General features: G+C 46.8%; 1 protein-coding gene across 5 annotated transcripts in view; it reads right to left on the bottom strand.

The window, feature by feature from the left end:
- The window catches only part of TNC (tenascin C), a 75,885-nt gene that overhangs the window by 16,704 nt on the left and 41,423 nt on the right, over positions 1-17,758 (bottom strand). Inside the window, exons 11-17 of one of the 5 annotated variants that reach the window (XM_059865112.1) lie at positions 14,156-14,428; positions 11,953-12,225; positions 10,617-10,889; positions 8,073-8,348; positions 6,229-6,501; positions 4,427-4,699; positions 183-305 (exon numbers count right to left, since the gene is read on the bottom strand). In XM_059865112.1, coding sequence (XP_059721095.1) covers positions 183-305; positions 4,427-4,699; positions 6,229-6,501; positions 8,073-8,348; positions 10,617-10,889; positions 11,953-12,225; positions 14,156-14,428 — 1,764 coding nt within the window. The remainder of the gene's footprint in view (positions 1-182; positions 306-4,426; positions 4,700-6,228; positions 6,502-8,072; positions 8,349-10,616; positions 10,890-11,952; positions 12,226-14,155; positions 14,429-17,758) is intronic. The other 4 variants (XM_059865108.1, XM_059865109.1, XM_059865110.1 and 1 more) reach the window with 4 other exon arrangements.

Raw genomic sequence — 17,758 nt, 5'->3', positions numbered from 1 at the left:
ACTGCCCTACAAGCCCTGCCCATGGGATGTGGGCACTGTGTCCAGAGGTTGGATGCACTCCCTCATTCCTGAAGAAGAAAAAGAGATGATCTGTGCAAGATCACCTGGGAGATGCCCTGAAAGGAGGGATGGCAGCCCAGCAAACCCTTCCTGCTCTCCCTGGCACCCCTGTCCCAGCTCACCTCCCGTGACGGGGACGTAGGAGAGCCGGAAGTTTTCCACGCGGGAGCGAGGGGGGGTCCAGCTGACTGTGGCAGCATTTTCCGTGATGTCAGAGAAAGAAATTCCCTTGGGAGAGCCAACCACTGTCAGGGGAGAACAGAGAACACACCACACAGGAGGAAAAGGTAAATCATTTGTTTATCAGTCCTTAGTGCTGGAAAACTGATTTGTTTTATCACCCTAAACCGTGAGCTGGTGCTGTCAGTGCTCAGCTCTGAACAACATTAATGCAGGGGGCACAAAACTGAAGGGTTTAATTACAGCAACAACCTATTTGCAACAGATTTTCCTTTTTTCCAGGACCAGTCCAGTATTGCATAGGTTAAAAATACCCAATGTGTATCTACACATAAAAATAACAGCGATTTCAGTGCTGAAGAAAGCACGAGGAACATGCACAGAAATGACTTTCTGCTATCCATGGTATGCTGTATTTAAGATGTTTTTCTACCCCAGTTTCACATGGAGAATTTTTAGACCTTCCACTGAGCCCCAGAGCCCTCTGTGACAGACAGCAATGACAGCCATGGATAGATCTCTCTACCTGAGCATAAAGTTCCTAATGCAGGGTGCTCCAAGGAGACCTGGACTCAGGTGTGGGAGCCCCTCAAGGCTCCTCTCAAGGACTCACTCCTGGAATTTCTGTTGGATTCAAACCAGAAGCAACAAGACTTTCCTCCTGGAATCTCTCTCTGAGCCCATGATTTTTCTTTCAAGCACATCCATCCAGTGAATATCCAAGTACAACCATCATGAGGAAGGCACCTGCAGCTCTTTGCCACCAAACTCAGCCTTTCCCTGTCAAAACCTGAGCACTGCACTTTTCCACATAAATTAAATCAGTGAACTGGGCAAACACAGCCAAATTTTACCCAAAATAACCCAAATTTAAGCCCAAAATGTATCTGAAACATTCCAGTTGGAGGCTTAATTAAGATCCTGCAGAACAAGCATGGAAAGGGCTTTGGAAGGGTGTGGTGAAGAGAGCTGCCACTTCCAGGTTTACATTGAGCGTCCCATTTCCAATCTTTCCAGCTTTTTTTGGCTGTAACCAACCCTGAGGTATTAAAAAATAAACAGCACACACAGAGCAGGCCATTAGTACAAAGAGGAGAGATCCCAAACATCAGCCACATGAAGAGGAGTGGAGACAGGCTGAGAGCAGGGGAAGGGGGGCAAGAGGAGGAAAATAAAATAGGGACTGGGCTTGAAATAGCTTGGAAAGAACGTGCCTGAGGGAAAGGAGTCAGAGGCTGTTTGTTCCATGTGTCCCCAAAGCAGCAGGGCACTAAATCAACTGAAAGGCAAGGAAAGAAAAACAACTGAGCTCTCAAGAGAAATGTAAATGATGTCTCTGGAGCTCACTTGAAGTGTTGTGTTGGTTGGGTTTGCTCACATGGACAAGCTGAGGGAAGAAAAGAATTACAGATAAGAAAGGAAGCAAGGTGGGGTTGGAACAGCTACGTGGCACAAAAAGGTACTGCTGGTTTGGGTACAGGCTGAAGGAAATCAGAGAAAAATAAGGAAAATGTAGGAAAGATGGAGAAATTAAAATTAGATTGGTTTTGCTTTACATTATAGGTGGCCTGAGAGGCTGAAGAAAAAGGGAAGTGGTGATTTTGAAGACTAAACAGATGGACCAGCACTTGGTTTGCATACACATGGAGAATTTCAGCCTTTCCCAGAAAATAAAATCCCCAATCCATCCCACTTGGACTCTGCTGTGCACATTTCCATGGGCCTCAGGCTTGTTTTCTGCACCAGGTGAGCTGCATGACAAAGAGCAGTAAGAAGAGCTTTGATGTGAGTTTTCCACATCCCCAAGTCCCCCAGCTGCAGCTTTCCTGGGAGAGAACCTGGCAGGAATTATAATGGACCATCAGAGCATCTGTCCTGGAATGAGTCCCAGAGATGGGAGAGATTTGCACCTTGGAGCACAGGGAAATTAAAAAGAAATTAATAAATCATCTTCTTGGGCTACCTGAAAGCCAGAATGAAGCAGGCACGGAAAGCAGCCAGTGAGCTCCTGACCTGGCACTCACAGAGAACCTCAGGGCATCTGTGGGGCAGGCTCAGGTGAATTATCTTCATCCTCCAGCATCAAAGAGGTGTATGAGGGACTGGGAGCTCTCCTGAGAGGCTGCTAAAGCCCCCATGGTACCTGAGAGAGGCTGGGTTTTTAGGGATTTTTTTTGCTAATTGTTCTTTCACTCCTAGCAGTCTAGAGGAAGATGTTCCCTGGCTTTCTTCTCCCACTCAACAGGAAGCAGCAGGTTGCATTAATCACAAATCAAGAGCATGTGAAGTGTTTTGTGATCATCTCAGGAAAAAAAATGCTGTCACATTGTGGGAAAACACCACTGGAAGAAGAGGAAAGGAGCAGCATGAGACTCACACCTCCCACAAGGATATTAATTGGACCATAGATGTGTTGTGATCTCCCAGTGGGGGTTAAATTGCACCTTAACAGATTTTACAGAGAAGATTCTAAAAGGCTCCAACTCTGAGAGCAGCAGTGGATAAATTCCCTCTTCAGGAATAGAAATATTTCCTTGCAACCACACTGGAAATGCTATAAATATCCATATGTTTGTGCAATAATCCACTCCTAAAAAAGCAATTAGTTGGCTGCCTTGGCAGCCACCCACCATTTCTGGTATAACCTGCAGCCCAAATTATTTAGCTGGGTTTTTGTGTCTTTATTGTCCATTATTCATGGGCTATTTACAGCTGACAAACATCTCTTGGGCTATCTCATGTGCTAAATCTCCCTGCAAGGGCTGCACAGGGACGTGGTCATGAGGGAAATGACAACTCTCAGTGGCTTCCCTAAATCTCCTGGAGTCACTGAGGGTGGGACCTGCTGCTGACAAGTGCAGTGAGCTTAACATCCCTCTCTATTAGGAGTCAACTGCAGGAGCCTGGCCAAGGGGGGCTGCTGATGCACGTTCTGCTTCGTGGAAGTGTCTGGGGGATGGTGAGGGTGGCCTGGCTGTTTATGGCCGGGATGGGATGGCAGGAGTGCAGCTGAGCCCAGGGTAGAGCAAGAGGAAATAGAGAGGGAGAAGCTGTTCAACACTGAGGTGTTGCTGCCTGGCAAATGCCTCCTTTAGGCATTCCTGCTGCTTTGCTCACTCATGGCACTTAGAATCATATCCTGAGCTGGAGGGACCCACCAGGATCATCAAATCCAGCCCCTGTCCCTGCCCAGCCCCCACCAGCCCCACCCTGGGCATCCCTGGCAGCGCTGTCCAAAGGCTCCTGGAGCTCTGGCAGCCTCGGGGCCGTGCCCATTCCCTGGGGAGCCTGGGCAGTGCCAGCACCCTCTGGGGGAAGAACCTTGCCCTGAGCTCCAGCCTGAGCTGCCCTGGCCCAGCCCCAGCCGTGCCCTGGCTCCTGTCCCTGTCCCAGAGCAGAGATGGGAGCTGCCCCTCGGGAGGAGCTGCAGCCCCTGGTGAGATCTCCTGTCTCATCCTTTTCCTTTCCTCCCATAATTAATTTGATTTCAAATTACCACATTTTCACATCAGCAAGCTCAACATTTTTTAAAGACCAAATTTGGCTCGCGAGACTTTGCATCACATGCTTCAGGTTTGAATGTGTTTCAGAATGAAACTACAATTTCGGTGTGGAAAAAAAGATTGAAACGCCTCATTCAAAAGTGCCAAAATGAAATGCTTCAGTTATGAGCCTGAATCAAAGCTTTGATTTTGCAAAGAAACTCAAGTCAATTTGAATTACCCAGCACATGTTGCTCCTGGTAAGATCACTCTAAATTAATGGTGCTTAGGCCTTTGCTGATCAAGCCATAAATAAACTTCTCAATGGCCCTGGTAAATTCATTTTGTCATAACTCTTTCCTAGGGAGGTAAACTGTTGTGCAGATCTGAGATGTAATTAGTCACAGAAAATCACTGAAAAGGCTGATGCACAGACAGTATTTCTTGGCCCTCAAAGACAGCGTTTTAATTGCCACACTCTGCTGCCTAATTCCTGGTCATTAAAGTAATTCAATTAGACCATATTAAATAGACAGTGACGAAGCTTGGGAAGCTGGGACTGATTACAAACAACCACACCACACTGAAACAGTGACTTGGACAAGGGACATGCAGGAGACACGTCAGGACACCTCTGGAACAGCACGAGCTGGCTGTGAGGAGGAGCAGGGAATGTCACACTTTTCCCTCTGCCAAGACAATACCTGTGGATGCTACTGTGTTTACAGGCTGGGAACGTTGTCCACTGCTAATTCCATAGAGCTCAATCTCATATTCAGTGCCCTCTTTCAGCCCTGTTATATCCTGGGTGCGCTCATGGCCTGGCACTATCAGCTCCAGGGGGTCAGATTTCCTTTTGGTGTCCCTGATTTTTAGAACAAAGCTGTTGAAAACCCCTTCATCTGCAGTCCAGGAGAGACGGAATCCATCTGGGGTTGCATCTGAAACCAGAAGGTTGTCGACCTCGGGTTCTGCTTCTAAAAAAGGAGAAGATAGCAGTGGGGAAAAAAAATTTATTTTTTAATCAGTTGATCAGAGACCTGTCTGAGGTCTGGCTATAGCACACTGCAAGAATCCAACCACAGTTCAAAGCAAGGGGAACAATCTGCCAGCTATTAAAAAATAAAACAAAATATTAGTGTTATACAGAAGAGGATAAATGTGAGTGTGTGCAGGCCCATTCTAACTTTCACTCTTGAACAGCAAACCACTGCATGGACACACAGGTTTGTCTCCCACATGCAGAGTTACACATGCTAAAGGTGAGTTTCCTGGGCATTTATCCCTCCCTACCTGTGTGACACATTAATGGCCAATAAAAACAAGCTCTTGTTACAGAACTGCATCTGGAACACTGTCAGACCTCTCTCTGCTAGGGGGACAACATAGAAGCCACTGAAAATTCTTTTTCTCCGTGCAAACCCCTTATTTCATGCACTTCTGGCATCTGTGATGATTCTGATTCTGATGAATCCTTTACTGTGCTCTTAAACAGCAAAGGGGAACCATGACAATTCCTCTCTTCAACAGCACCCTTCAATCTAAATGCAAGAGCTGCTGCCTTTGGTTAATGAACCCATTCAAAAGGATCCCAAGGGCTGTAAGTTATTAATTACCTGCAAAACACCTCTGACTCATATGGTCAGGCACCATTAGCTAGAGAAATGCTGCTGGAGTAGTTATGTCCTACAGCACCTCCAGTGCAATCCTGCCTTCCACACACAGCCATTCCTATTTATTTCCTCTCAAACCTCCCACCAAATGCAATCCTGCCTTCCCCACACAGCCATTCCTATTTATTTCCTCTCAAACCTCCCACCAAATGCAAACTTTCATTCCCCACACAGCCATTCCTATCTATTTCCTCTCAAACCTCCCACCAGATCCCCCCTTCCCAGCTTCACTGCTGCCCAGACAGGAGTGTGCAGATGAGAACTGATGGTTCTGGGGCTGGAGAATCAGCCTGCAATCATTTCCCAAGAAAGCTCAAGTGCTGCTGGAACACAGCAGCTCTGATGGGGTGGAAGCATGAGCTGGTTTGAGGAGAGAGGTGCCAACTTTGGGGTGGCAATGATCCCACTGTGAGTGGAACCCACGTGGAGAGGGGAAGAGAGGAGGCCATGGGAAGAAGTCCATGGCTCTTCCTGAAGGTCCTGCTGGCTGGAACGTGGGAGAATGCTGCTGTTGGAGAATGCTGATGTTAACAAGATGAGCTCTGCATGCAGCCATTCTTCTTTCAAGACTTTGTTAGAGGTACCTGCAAGACCAGAAGGAACTTTCACCCCTCAGGCCCCCACATGCTCCTCCACAGGATCCCTCAGAGGGAAACATCCAGTTAAAGGGAACAGAATTCCACTGGTCAACCCATCAGTCACGAGGAGTTACGTGGAGCCACGATGCAGAGAAGGATGCAAAAGCCAAGGTTTGCATGAAACATCTTCCATGTGAGAAGGAAAGTGAGAGAGAAGAGGGTGGAAAGGAACAAAATTTGCTTACATTGAAATACCTGTAACAGCCAGAGCGCTCAGGGGCTTTGTTTGGTGCCCCTTGGCAAACCCATAAAGCAAAACCTCATAGCCAATGCCTGTAATTAGGCCTTTAAGCTTCAGCTCCCTCTGGGCTCCCGAAAGGAGGAACTCCTGTGGGTCCAGCAGCTTGCCAGAATCCACCACGACTACTAGAAAGTTGTCAAAGGCATTCTCCGATGCCATCCAGGACACTGTGAACCCATAGGGGTTCATATCAGACACTGTTAGGTTTTCCAGTGGGGGCATGGCCTCTAAAAGAAGGGAAGGTGCAAAAACACACACACAGAAAAAAAAAAAAAAAAGTGAAAAACATTGCAAATTAGAAAGTGTCACAGATTCCATCAAACAGAAATCATATTTTTCCCCCTAGTGTGGATCTAATAGTCAGGACCACAAGATGAGGATTTTCAATGGAGCTCAATTTTGAAGTTTTCTCAAGGATGTCTCAGCCTCTCCTCTCACAAGCTCCACTGAAACCCCTCCCAAGCTCCCTTTGTAAGCACATTTCTGCTGCTACTCTTGCACTGTAAGAAAGTTATAACCAAAAGTGCTTTAGAAATGCTGCACATAGAGCTTTCAATTATTTTTACTTCCCTCCACCATCAGTGCTTTAGGGACAAGCCTCAGTTTGGGCATTCACAACTGCTGTGCTTTGCTTCTTTACCTATTGCATGTGAACATCTCCAGTGTTAGTTTTCAGTGCTGGAGGGGTCAGAGGTGCCAGAACAGGAACATTAATCACTCAGGGTCACAGCCAGTGCAAATCAGCTGCTGCTGGGCTCTGTTGACAACTTACAGAAATTCCACTGAGGGCTCCTTTTCCACATCAGTGTGACATTTGTCAAAGGTGAAAAGATGTGGAAAACACTTCAAAATTTATCCACTAAGTCACATGAAAAAAAAAAAAAAAGAAAGGCCACAAGGTTCTCAGTGTATTTTGCTCACTCAAAATCTGACAAGTCAAGGAGGAAGATCAGGTGGCTCTGCTAAGCCCTGGCCTTGATCCTGGAGCCCAGGCACTGCTTGTATTTCTCCACAGGATTTGTCCAGCCTTGCTCTGTTGGCTCAGGAGCTGATTCAGCCAATCTTCCAACCACTCAAAACTCCATTCACTTCAGAAAACACCACTTAGTTAAAGGCTGAGCCTTCTCCTGAAAAGGGCTTTGGTTTTGCTTTTGACATTTCACAAACACTGAAATGGATTTTGTTAGAACTTGCCATAAAAATTCCCCCCTGAAGAGTTATAATTTGGAATTCCTTATGTATTAAAATTTACACATCTGAGTACTCATTTAGAGATATTTTTGCATCTTATTTACTTCTAATCAAGCAATCCCCAAGATTCACATTTTGGGTAGGTCCCTGGAAGGGAACATCCTGGGACAGGAGGTGTTCCATGAGCCAGTCCTGTCTGAAGAACTTCTGAGCAGCAGGCAAATTTCTCCCTCAAACTTCAGGAGCTCTAATATATTATTAGACATGGGAGAAAGGCTCCAGAGGGGTCTTAATGACAGAATCATGGAATCACAGAATAATTTGGGTTGGAAGGGACTTTAAACTCATCCCGTTCCATGGGCAGGGACACTTGCCACTATCCCAGCTTGCTCAGAGCCCTATCCAATCTGGCCTTTTAACTCCCTTTAAACTAATCCTGCTCCTAGGAAATTTTTTTAAGGTCAACATTCCTGTTCTGACCCCTCCTTGCAGCAGGTTTTCAAACAAACCCATCTCTGCTGGTGAGATACTCCGTGCTGGGGAGATCCTTTTTGGGTTACACATTTCCCTGAGCCAAGAAAGGGACTCCAAAGCTTGGAGCAGGTACCTGTGGTGACAAAAGCAGTGAGGGGCTCTGTGTGGACACCTGCCCTGGTGGTGCCCTGAATGTGAATGTCATAGGCAGTGTGGTCTGTGAGCCCTGAGATGTGGGCACTGCGGGTGCCCCCGGGCACCGTCAGCTCCTGGGCTTCGTGTGCTGCCAGGGAATCTTGGACTTTGATAACAAACGTGGCAAAGGGCCCATCTCGGGTGGTCCAGGACAGGCTGAAGCTGTCAGGGGTAACGTTTGTGAGGGCGAGCGTGCCCAGCTGTGGCTCAGCCTCTGGGGGAGAAAGGAACACAGGTGAGCAGGCAGCTTTACTCAAGGGGGTGGGGGAATCAGCATAAGGGGGTTGGAGGTGCTCAAAAATAATGGTTTAGGCTTGTTTTGCTGTGGTTGAATAAAAAAAAATAAAATAAAATAATATTTTTTTAAAAAGCAGCATTGCAAGAGCTATTTTCTCAGGTTTTGGAAAGAAGCCACTGAAATTAGTGCTGACTTTTGTGTTTTTTTCATTAAATTTTCTTAAATAAACTCAACTTGCCCAATGAAATCTGGGCCTGGTTTACAGAAGCACCAACAACATGCACATACAAATTGTGGGAATTCCACACTGGAAATCTGATGGGAATACAGACCCACAGCAATTCCAAAATAGAGAAAGTTGGATTCAGGCAGGAATCCTTGAAATCACAGTCCAGGTTCTGTTTGGTGTTTCTGTTGCCTGGAGTTGTAGATACATCTATTTTTGGACCCTGAGGTTTATGAGGGATTTCAGGGATTATCTCAGCACCAATCTCAGGCCAAAACCTCCCTGGACTCCACAGATAAGGTGTTCCTCATCCTCTGATTAGGCACAATCAGAGAATGTCTAATAAACAGTAAACCCCACAACCCTGCTCTTGCTCTCCTTCCTGACTGTTCAGTGGTCAGGGCACGTCCTTAAGAAGCCAAAAACTTTCATTTTCTGCTGGAGAAAATTCAAATTCACATCTCTGCCCTGCCAGGAGAGAAACTTGTCCTCCAGGAGAGGGAGAGTTCTTTACCCATTCTCTTTTAAAACTCTTACACTTAGCACAAAAATCATTAAAGTTTCATTAACGCCCAGAGAGAGAACTAACACGACCCAACAGTCAGAGGGTCAGAGAATCCTGTGTTTGCTCTCTGGGCTGATTTTCTAATTTTTATGTTGCCAATTGAGTAGGAACCAAGAACACCTTGGGAAATGCAGCCAGTGGGACACAGAAAAATAATGATGGAAGAGTGATCCATGCTGGGAGAAAAGTCAGAGAGAGGATCCCACCAACAGAGAGTGGTGAAAGAGTGAAATCTTTTTCTTTGCTAAAACAAGTACTGCTGCAAGATGTTCCAACTTTTACTCCTGTCCCTCATTGCAAGACTTTTAAATAATAATCCACCTTGTTCTCTGGAACTGTCTGGGAAGAGGTGAATGGAAGTGGCCCCGATTAAGGACACAGATGTCACAGATGTCATGCTATCAACCCGTGACCATGGATGCCTTCATGGCCAGCAGGGAAGGTACCACCATGGTGCTCTTGAAGACAGGCAAGGAGATGAGAAAATATCCACAAAGCAAACAGGCTTGGGTGGAAAACCCAGGAAATCTGAGCCCTCAGCCCCCATGCAGCTCAGAGAGACCAAATGGAGCCTTTCCAACCTCAACCTGGCATGGCCACATTCCTTCACATGCCACCTGCATCCATGGTCAGGCACATTCCCATCATGACAGCCTGACTCCCAGGAATGTTACATGCAAAATGAGCTGGAATCATATCCTCAGGCAAGTCTTAGTGATCTCCTGCCATCCTGGAATCAGCACCACCACCCAGGGAAACAACACAGGCAGTGGAGACTCAAAGGGAGCAATGCAAGGGACAGAGTGGTGGGCTGGCCACCAAGAAAAGAAGAATTTGTGTTTTGAGCCCTGCTCTGTGCTGAGTACATAAAAATCCTGGGCAGAGAAAATATGAGAACCAGCAGAAGGTGGCCAGGCCACTCCATGCAGTTTGGGTTGATCGTTTCACATGCGGCACGAAACGCCCACCAGAGATGCAAATGCCTTGGGAGACATTTGGGTTTAAGGAGGACAAAACTGACATGCAGGAGCCTCTCCAGGCTGAGAACCACACGAAGGCCTCTCTCCCACCCCCAGCAAAGCAAGTGAGGGTGGGATGAACAATTTCATTCAAGATCAAGTGCAAAGATGCTGAGTGAAACACATCAACCATCTGGAGCAAGGCAATTATATATACACTGAACTTGCAGAGGGGTGTGTATATATAAGGAAACCATCGTGGTTTACTACTGCCTCTCTTAATGCTGGGGGCACTTTTTCAGCCTTTTCCATTGCCACAGATCTTCTCAGTGCATTTCTCAGTGCATTTCAGCCTCCCCTCATGGTTGGAAGGATCCATACTATAATTCTCCAAGGGAAAAATGATGAGTTGGAGCCATGTTTTAGAGCAGTTTGGTGGACAGCAAGAGAAAGGAGAATAAAAAGCAAACCTGGAAGGCGAAACAGTGAAATACCTGTGGTTGCCATGGCTGTCAAGGTCTGCCCACCTTGCCCATCAATTACCCCATGGAGCTGGACTGTGTAATTAGTGGCAGCTTTGAGGTTGGTCACTACAGAGTGCCGGGAGTCCCCCGGCACTGTGAGCACCAGGGAGTCCAAGGGGAAGTCAGAGTTCCTGACTTCCAGAATAAAGTGGTCAAAGGCCTTGTCCTGTGCCTCCCAGGCGAGTGACAGGCTGGCTGAGGTAGCGTTTGATACACTGAGTTTGCTAAGGAGAAGTTCCTCTACTATGGGAAGAAAAAACAAATGGAAATGTATCACAGTCATTAAAAGCCAAAGCAATAAAATAAATTAATAGAGAAGTTTGAATTCACACGACCACGGGTCACAAGGGTCACCCAGCCTTGTGCTTCCCTATGTTTCCCATACCCCTGCTGCCACCCTGGCCCTGCCACCCATCATCAAATGAGGATATTCACAGTCTGCTGCTGCTGGAAATTGATATTATATTATCTGGTAGCTGAGATTTGATATTTTGCTTTCACTGACCACATTACTCCATCCCTATGGCAAATCACTGCGGCAACCTTTCCTAGAGGGGCGAAATTTGGTGGAGGTGTTTAACAATCATAACATGAGCCATTATCTGCCTACAATAACAATGTTCTGTTTCTGTAGTCCAGTCCTCACTTTCCACTCTCATCCTTAACATTTGACTTCCCTGTCTTTTCTGGGAAAACTGTCAACTGTAAAACCTTGAAATGTTCAACGTGCCAACAACGCAGTGCCTGCCTATTCCCTTCTCTGACATCAACTCAAATGGACTTTTCAGTCTCTCACCCAACACAACCTGAATAATTGAAGCTGAATTCAAGCAGTGAATGTGCCTTGCAGGATTGTGATGGCACAGACTGAAAGGTGCCTGACATCTTTTGGGAGAATCAGGGTAAATCTGTGTCTGGAAACCAGCTCATCTGAGAGAAGCTGCGCCCTCTCTGAGCTGTGGGAAAGATGTGCACACAGGCTGAAAGGTGAATGTAAGAAATCATTTCCCACTTGGTTCTTGGGATATTTGCTTTGCTTCTCTTCTGCCTCAGAGGCTGCCCCATGATGTCTAGACTCATTGTGTGAATGAAATCCCAGCACGATGGGATTGCTGACTTTGCTGGGTGGGATGGTGGCTCAACATTCCCAGCTCACAGTGTCCCCGGCCGGTCTTCCTTGGAAGGCGTAGAGGCAGAGGGCTGGGAAATGGGTGGGCTGTGGGGTAGCTGAGGGCAGGGAAGGGGGCACAACCTGTAAGGAAGAGTTCAAAAAAGCAGAGTTAGCACTGAGGTAGGTTTTGTGTACCTGTGGTAGCAGCAGCACTGATTGCCTGTGTGCGGAACCCGCGAGAGATCCCGGAGAGGTAGACAATGAAATCAGTGCTGGGAGAAAGCCCTGAGATATGAGCAGTCCTTGAGTTGCCTGAGAGGTTGAACTCCATGGGCTCCAGCAACCTGTTAGAATCAATAATTTCAATGGTAAAGACGTCGAAGTCCCCGTTGGAGGCTGTCCAGGAGAGGTTGAAGCTTTCGGGGGTAATGTCGGAAACCATGAGCTCAGCAACGCCGGGCTGCTCTCCTGGGGAGGGAAACAACACCCGTCAGAAGGGCCCCCGACCTCCTCGTGCTCTCAAAGGCTCCTCTCTGCCATGCTGGCAGCACTGCCAGCTGGGGAAGGGGGTGTGAGTAAAAGCTTGCTATGAGCAGACAGGTACTAAGGGGAGGAAATCAAATGAAAGCGTCACAAAATGTTAGGTAAGAAAAAGAAATTAAAATAACATTTAAAACTATGGTTATTTTCCTTTCCCTGCAGGAGCAGCCATGGCTTTGAGGGCTGAGCATGAAAGCAGATGCAAAAGGACTGTCTTGAATGCCCCTGGAGCATTTGGAAAAGACGGCTTCCAGTTTTAGGAGAAGCTAAAACCAAAGCTGTTGCTTTATCCAAAGGAAAATCTTGTGTTTTGTTTACTCTTCTTCTTTCCCTTTCAGCTTCAGTCTGTGAAAGCTGGCTTGTAATTTTGGAGTTGGAGCCAAAATGCAAAACAGGGAGAGATGCCTTGGGGTTTCTTCCTCTCTGCAGACATCCCCGTAGCGTTACAGGAAGGTTCAGATATTTTTTAACAATTGCAAGTCCCCAGAAGGGAAGATTTTGAAAAGCTGGCTGCTGAGCTTGACCCAGAAAGGGAAGGGAAAACCTCAGCAGGGCATTTTCTGCTGTTTTCAGGAGGGTAAAGGAAGGGAGCACATTGCATATTTAGGCAGGACACCCATGATGTGTTTCCTGCTCTCTTTGTCCAGCACATTGCTCTGTTCTCCACGGGCATCTGCTCCCAGCTCCTGGTGAGGACTCTCAAAGCTCAGCGCTTCACTGGGACACAGCACAGCCATTCCTGCCCAAGCCAGGCTGCTCTAAGCACTACAGAAACAAGCAAGCTCTGCTGCACTTCATGCTTTAACTCTGATTAGTTCTCAGGTGCTTTCATCCCTTTCTGGGCAGGGTACCACATGCTTGGGGCAGCCTGGCACCAGTCAGCTCTGGCTATCTCACAGATACAGGAGGTTGCAAAGGGCTGTAGGGGAGCCCAGAGGCAGCAGAAATTGTCTACAAGAAATTATCTGAAGGGAAGTCCACTGGTGCCCCTTTAGTGCCAATTAATTCACAATGTTCATTACAGTTATCATGACACCTGGGAGGATCAGAGAGCCACACAGCAGAGATGTAAATGTACATTTATCTCTCATGGTCAAAGCCTGTGATAAGCTCTTGTTTCAAACTGTTGCCTTTCACATCATCAGCCAGAAAATGATTTTGGGGCCCTTGATGAGCTTCATGCAAGCTCCTGATAGCGCAGAGCTCACCTGCCTCCTTTCAGGCCAGTTTTGTGCCAGGGTAGTTCTGCTGAATTTGATCTTTTGCATTGTATCTTTTTCAGGCCAGACTGCTTCATGATCTCAGATGGGTTAATGCATTTTATTATTCTTATTAGGACTTAATTTGTGTCCTTTTCTATATGAGAACATATGGAAGGCCTTGTCCTTTCCCTGAGTCAGGTACACACAACTTCACTGAGTCTGAATTCACACAGAAGCTACTGCAGAATTTCAGAGGCAGCTTCTGAAGGGTAAAAACTGAACACTCTCAGGCTTTGATTAGCTGGGCTGATAGAGGAATGATTTTTATAACTCCGCCAGGCAACCTGGCCTTTCCCAAGCAGGTACAACATCCAGCTGGGTTTTGCTGTTAGTGTCAGCCAGGTAAGTGAGGGAAGGGAACAAAAAAAGCTGTTCTGAGGTGGGTGGGGGAAAGCAGGGAGGGAAGGGCTGCACCAGGGCACTGCAGCTCTGGCTGGGAAGCCTGACCATGAGGCATCTCCATGGCAGAGGTGTTCAGCCAAGCTTTAAGGAGCTCAGGGCTGGCCATGCAAGGCTGTCCCAGCCAGCAGGACCTGCCCAGCACTCGCAGGAGCTTGGGCTCACATCTCTGTCAGAAAGAACTGCAGGGAAGGTACCTGTGGTGGTCTCAAGAGAAAGGGGCTTGCTCCTGTAGCCCCGAGTGAGCCCCTGCAGGGTGATGGTGTAAGGAGTGTTGGCCTTGAGGCCGGTGACGTTCACAGAGCTCAGTGTCCCCGGCACTGTGACATTGTGGCTCTCCTCAGGGCTGCCAGCCTCCTGCACCTGCAGGACAAAGCTCTCAAAGGCCCCGTCTGCTGCTGTCCAGGTGAGCTGGAAACCATCCCAGCCAGGCTCTGACACTGACAATCTCCCCAGCTCAGGTTCCTCCTCTGGATAAGGACAGAGAGGCAATCTGTTACTTGGGTTGCAGAGTGGTGCTGATGTCAGATCATTTAATGAGGCTCTGTGTGAATGAATTTCACATTTAATCAGGGCCACAGAGATGCCCCCCCCTGCCCCCCTGCATTTACATTATCAGCTGCCTCAGATAACTTCAATAAAGTCTCTTTGGAGACATGGCAAAACACAACAGTGAGAGAAGAATTTAATAATTAATAAATATTGAGAGGCTGCCCACAGAATGCAGCTCATAGAGAATCTTACAGCTATGAATGCTTTATCAGCATTAATTAAACTCCCTATCAGATAAGTAGGTATTACCATGACAACTTTACTCAGTGTGATAGCACTGAGTTGTGAAACAGCTTTACTTCAGTGCCATTCTGAAGTAACTGTGTTGTAAGGGTAGGAAAGGCTTTGGTTTAAGCAGTTGGGATTCAGATATTTATGGTTTAATTGCATCCACTCGAAGGATGCTGCTTATGCTTCCAAACTATTTCAGCTACAAAACAACAAAGAAGAGGAAAATGCCTCCATGTCTGCATGTCTTTAATGGATTTGTCTTCTTTCAGCTCAGTATTCTACCCACAGACCCTTTCTGTGGGTGGAGACAGGACTTTCAGAGTTACTGACATTTGACTAAAATCAAAATGTTCATTCACAGAAATTAACATTCTTGCAAACCCCCACAGGGGTGGCCAAGGAAGCTGGGAGCCATCAGAGATAACTCAGCTGCTGCTCAATCTGAAGGCTGAGGCCATTTGCTCAGTGAGAATGGAAAGTTCTTTCTTACAAAGGGGATACAACTGATTCCTTAACATTAACAGAGGGGAAAATGAGAGAGCACTGCTTGGTTTTTCTACCTGGAAACTCCTGTGTGCTCTATCACTGACCTGTGGCCTCTGCTGAATTTCTAGCACCCTTCTGATTTATTTGAACTGTTGCACATAACTGTTACAGTAAGAACAGAGTGTCTCTGAATAATCCATTCTGCACGACTGAGAATTCATAAGAGATGCTGCATGCAGGGAAATGGATCTGATTTGTCAATTGTAGACATTGACTTTATGCATATTGTAATACAGAAGTTAAGGGGGCCCTGGAATAAATGAAATTTAGGCTCAGCAGCATCACTCATGTGGAGTTTCTCCCTGTAAAATCAGAGTGATTATTGCATGACTGCTCCAAGCCTTAGGGAGGCAGCTGGGGCTGGATTTTCAGAGGTTGAACACTCACAGATCATAAAAATCTTCAGTAAAATTCATTAACAAATCAGTAAATTGCTACTATTCAGGAGCAGAAGTTCTGTTGAGATTTTCCCATCCTGTTAGAAGGAAAGAGATCGTTTATGACATGATGACGATGTGCAACAACAATAAAAGAAATGCATTAATCCAGAGCTGTCTTCCCTTATCAGGAACAGAAAGGAGATTCATTAGGTAAAATATGAATTCTGTCAAAACAGGACTGTTATCTGGAAAAGAGAAAGCAGGAGAGAAAGGGAACTGGTTGTATCAGAGATCACAATCTGTGGGTGGCAACAGAAACAAATAAAACAAATACATTTCCTTAAAATGAAAGTGAAACTAAAGTTACAGTGAAGTTAAATAGAAACTTGGTTAAAATAAGTAATGCAGGAAGCATCACAGGTTGAAAGCAATTCTGATTTCTCCCAAAATGCTCAGTTTCATTCTCCTCCATGATGCAGAGCCCCTTTTCCTGCCATTTGTTGCTCATGCACGTCTGACAGAAAAGCAAACAACCCTCTCATGCTCTCCAGGGACCAAGGGGTTCTCCTGTGGAATCATGCAGCAAACAGGATTGCTGGGGAGCTCCAAAGTCTCAGCCATCCAGCACAGGTGACAAAGCAACCACAGAGCCATGGTAAAGATAAGGGATGATGTTTCTTATTAAAAAAAAAAAAAGAAAAAACCAAAACCATAATCAGAGAGAACAAACCATGGAGAGGTGAGACTGTTCTGGCTCTGTGAGATAATCTTTGTGTCCCTAAATAAATGGTTTACCTCGTGTTGGGAGTTTGGTTCTGAGGGCTGGACAAGTGCAGTCCTTAGTCTCCAGATCTGAGCTCCCACCCCGGTGCTTTGGTCATTACTGAACTCAGCCCTGTCACCTCTGAAATTGATGGAAGAGGGGTAAGAGGTGGGAGTTTTTGGAAAGGTATCACAATCTTTTTTTCTCTCTGACATCACCACTTCCATGCCAAACCCCTGCTGTGTTTGAGCACAGTCCAGACAAGCACGTGCAGCACCTCTCTGTTCCCACAGCCCTTCCCAGCAGCAGCTGCATCCACATCTCTCTTTGCATGCAGTTTGGAAAGAGAGATTTGATGCTGCATCACCTTCAGAACTGCGTGGGGCATTGTCCATGCTGCACCACCCCAGGCTCTCATTCCATAGCTGTAGGAGCTTCATCCCATGCAAAAGGAAGAATAAACCAGCCAAGAGGAAAAGCATCACTCACAAAGCCTACAATCCAGACCAAAGCCATATGGAAATGAAGTTCTGGATTTTGAAGCAGAAAAGGAACACGTGGCTGTGAATCCATGGGAAATGCCCTGTAGCAGCTAGAGCTTCCAGGGGCCAAGAGGGCTGGCACTGGGTACCTCCATGGGGGTTAATCTGGAAGTGTGTGCCAGCTGGGAGACTGGGAATTTCTGTTCCTCAAAGATTTCCCAGCAGAAATATTTCCTGTGCTCTGTTTAAAATGGACAGGCCTTTCAGAGTGACAGGGACCTGATCAAATACCTCATCCTGTGCTGCCCAGGACAGGGGGGAACTGCTGGAAGTCCTGGGGGTTATGTTAAGGTCGTGAAGAGCCCCAGTGATTCTGAGCTGGGGGAGTGAGGGGGCAATAAAAGCAGAGCAGGAGGCTCAGGGCTGGGGGATGTTAAATAACTCAGCTGGGGAGGTGCAGGGCTGGGAGGAACAAATGGTGTTTCACTGATTGATTCTCCAGGTGTGCTGGCCAGAAGTGCTAAACAGAGGTAAATTGCAAGTCAAAATTTCTGAAAATAAACCCCCAAACAACAGCTAGCACCTGCTCCAACACACTCTGTGGGCATGGGGAGCTCTGAAACAAAGCAAGCAGAGGAGTTCTGGTTTTGGAGACTGAATCCAGGCCTCGAGCAAAGGGAGCAGCAGCACACAGAGCCTGGTTCTCACAGAGCCACCCTGAGCAGCAGATCCAGGGCCACAGCCAGCAAACAGAGATGAGCTGGAATGCTTCCAGCAGGGAGCTGGCTCATCCTCAGCTGATGGAAATCACTTCTCTTTGATTACTTCCAAAGAACTTTGCTCATT

This window comes from Haemorhous mexicanus, chromosome 21 (assembly GCF_027477595.1).
Source record: "Haemorhous mexicanus isolate bHaeMex1 chromosome 21, bHaeMex1.pri, whole genome shotgun sequence".
Classification (NCBI taxonomy): Eukaryota; Metazoa; Chordata; class Aves; order Passeriformes; family Fringillidae; genus Haemorhous; species Haemorhous mexicanus.
This window is presented reverse-complemented; position numbering and strand designations above follow the sequence as displayed.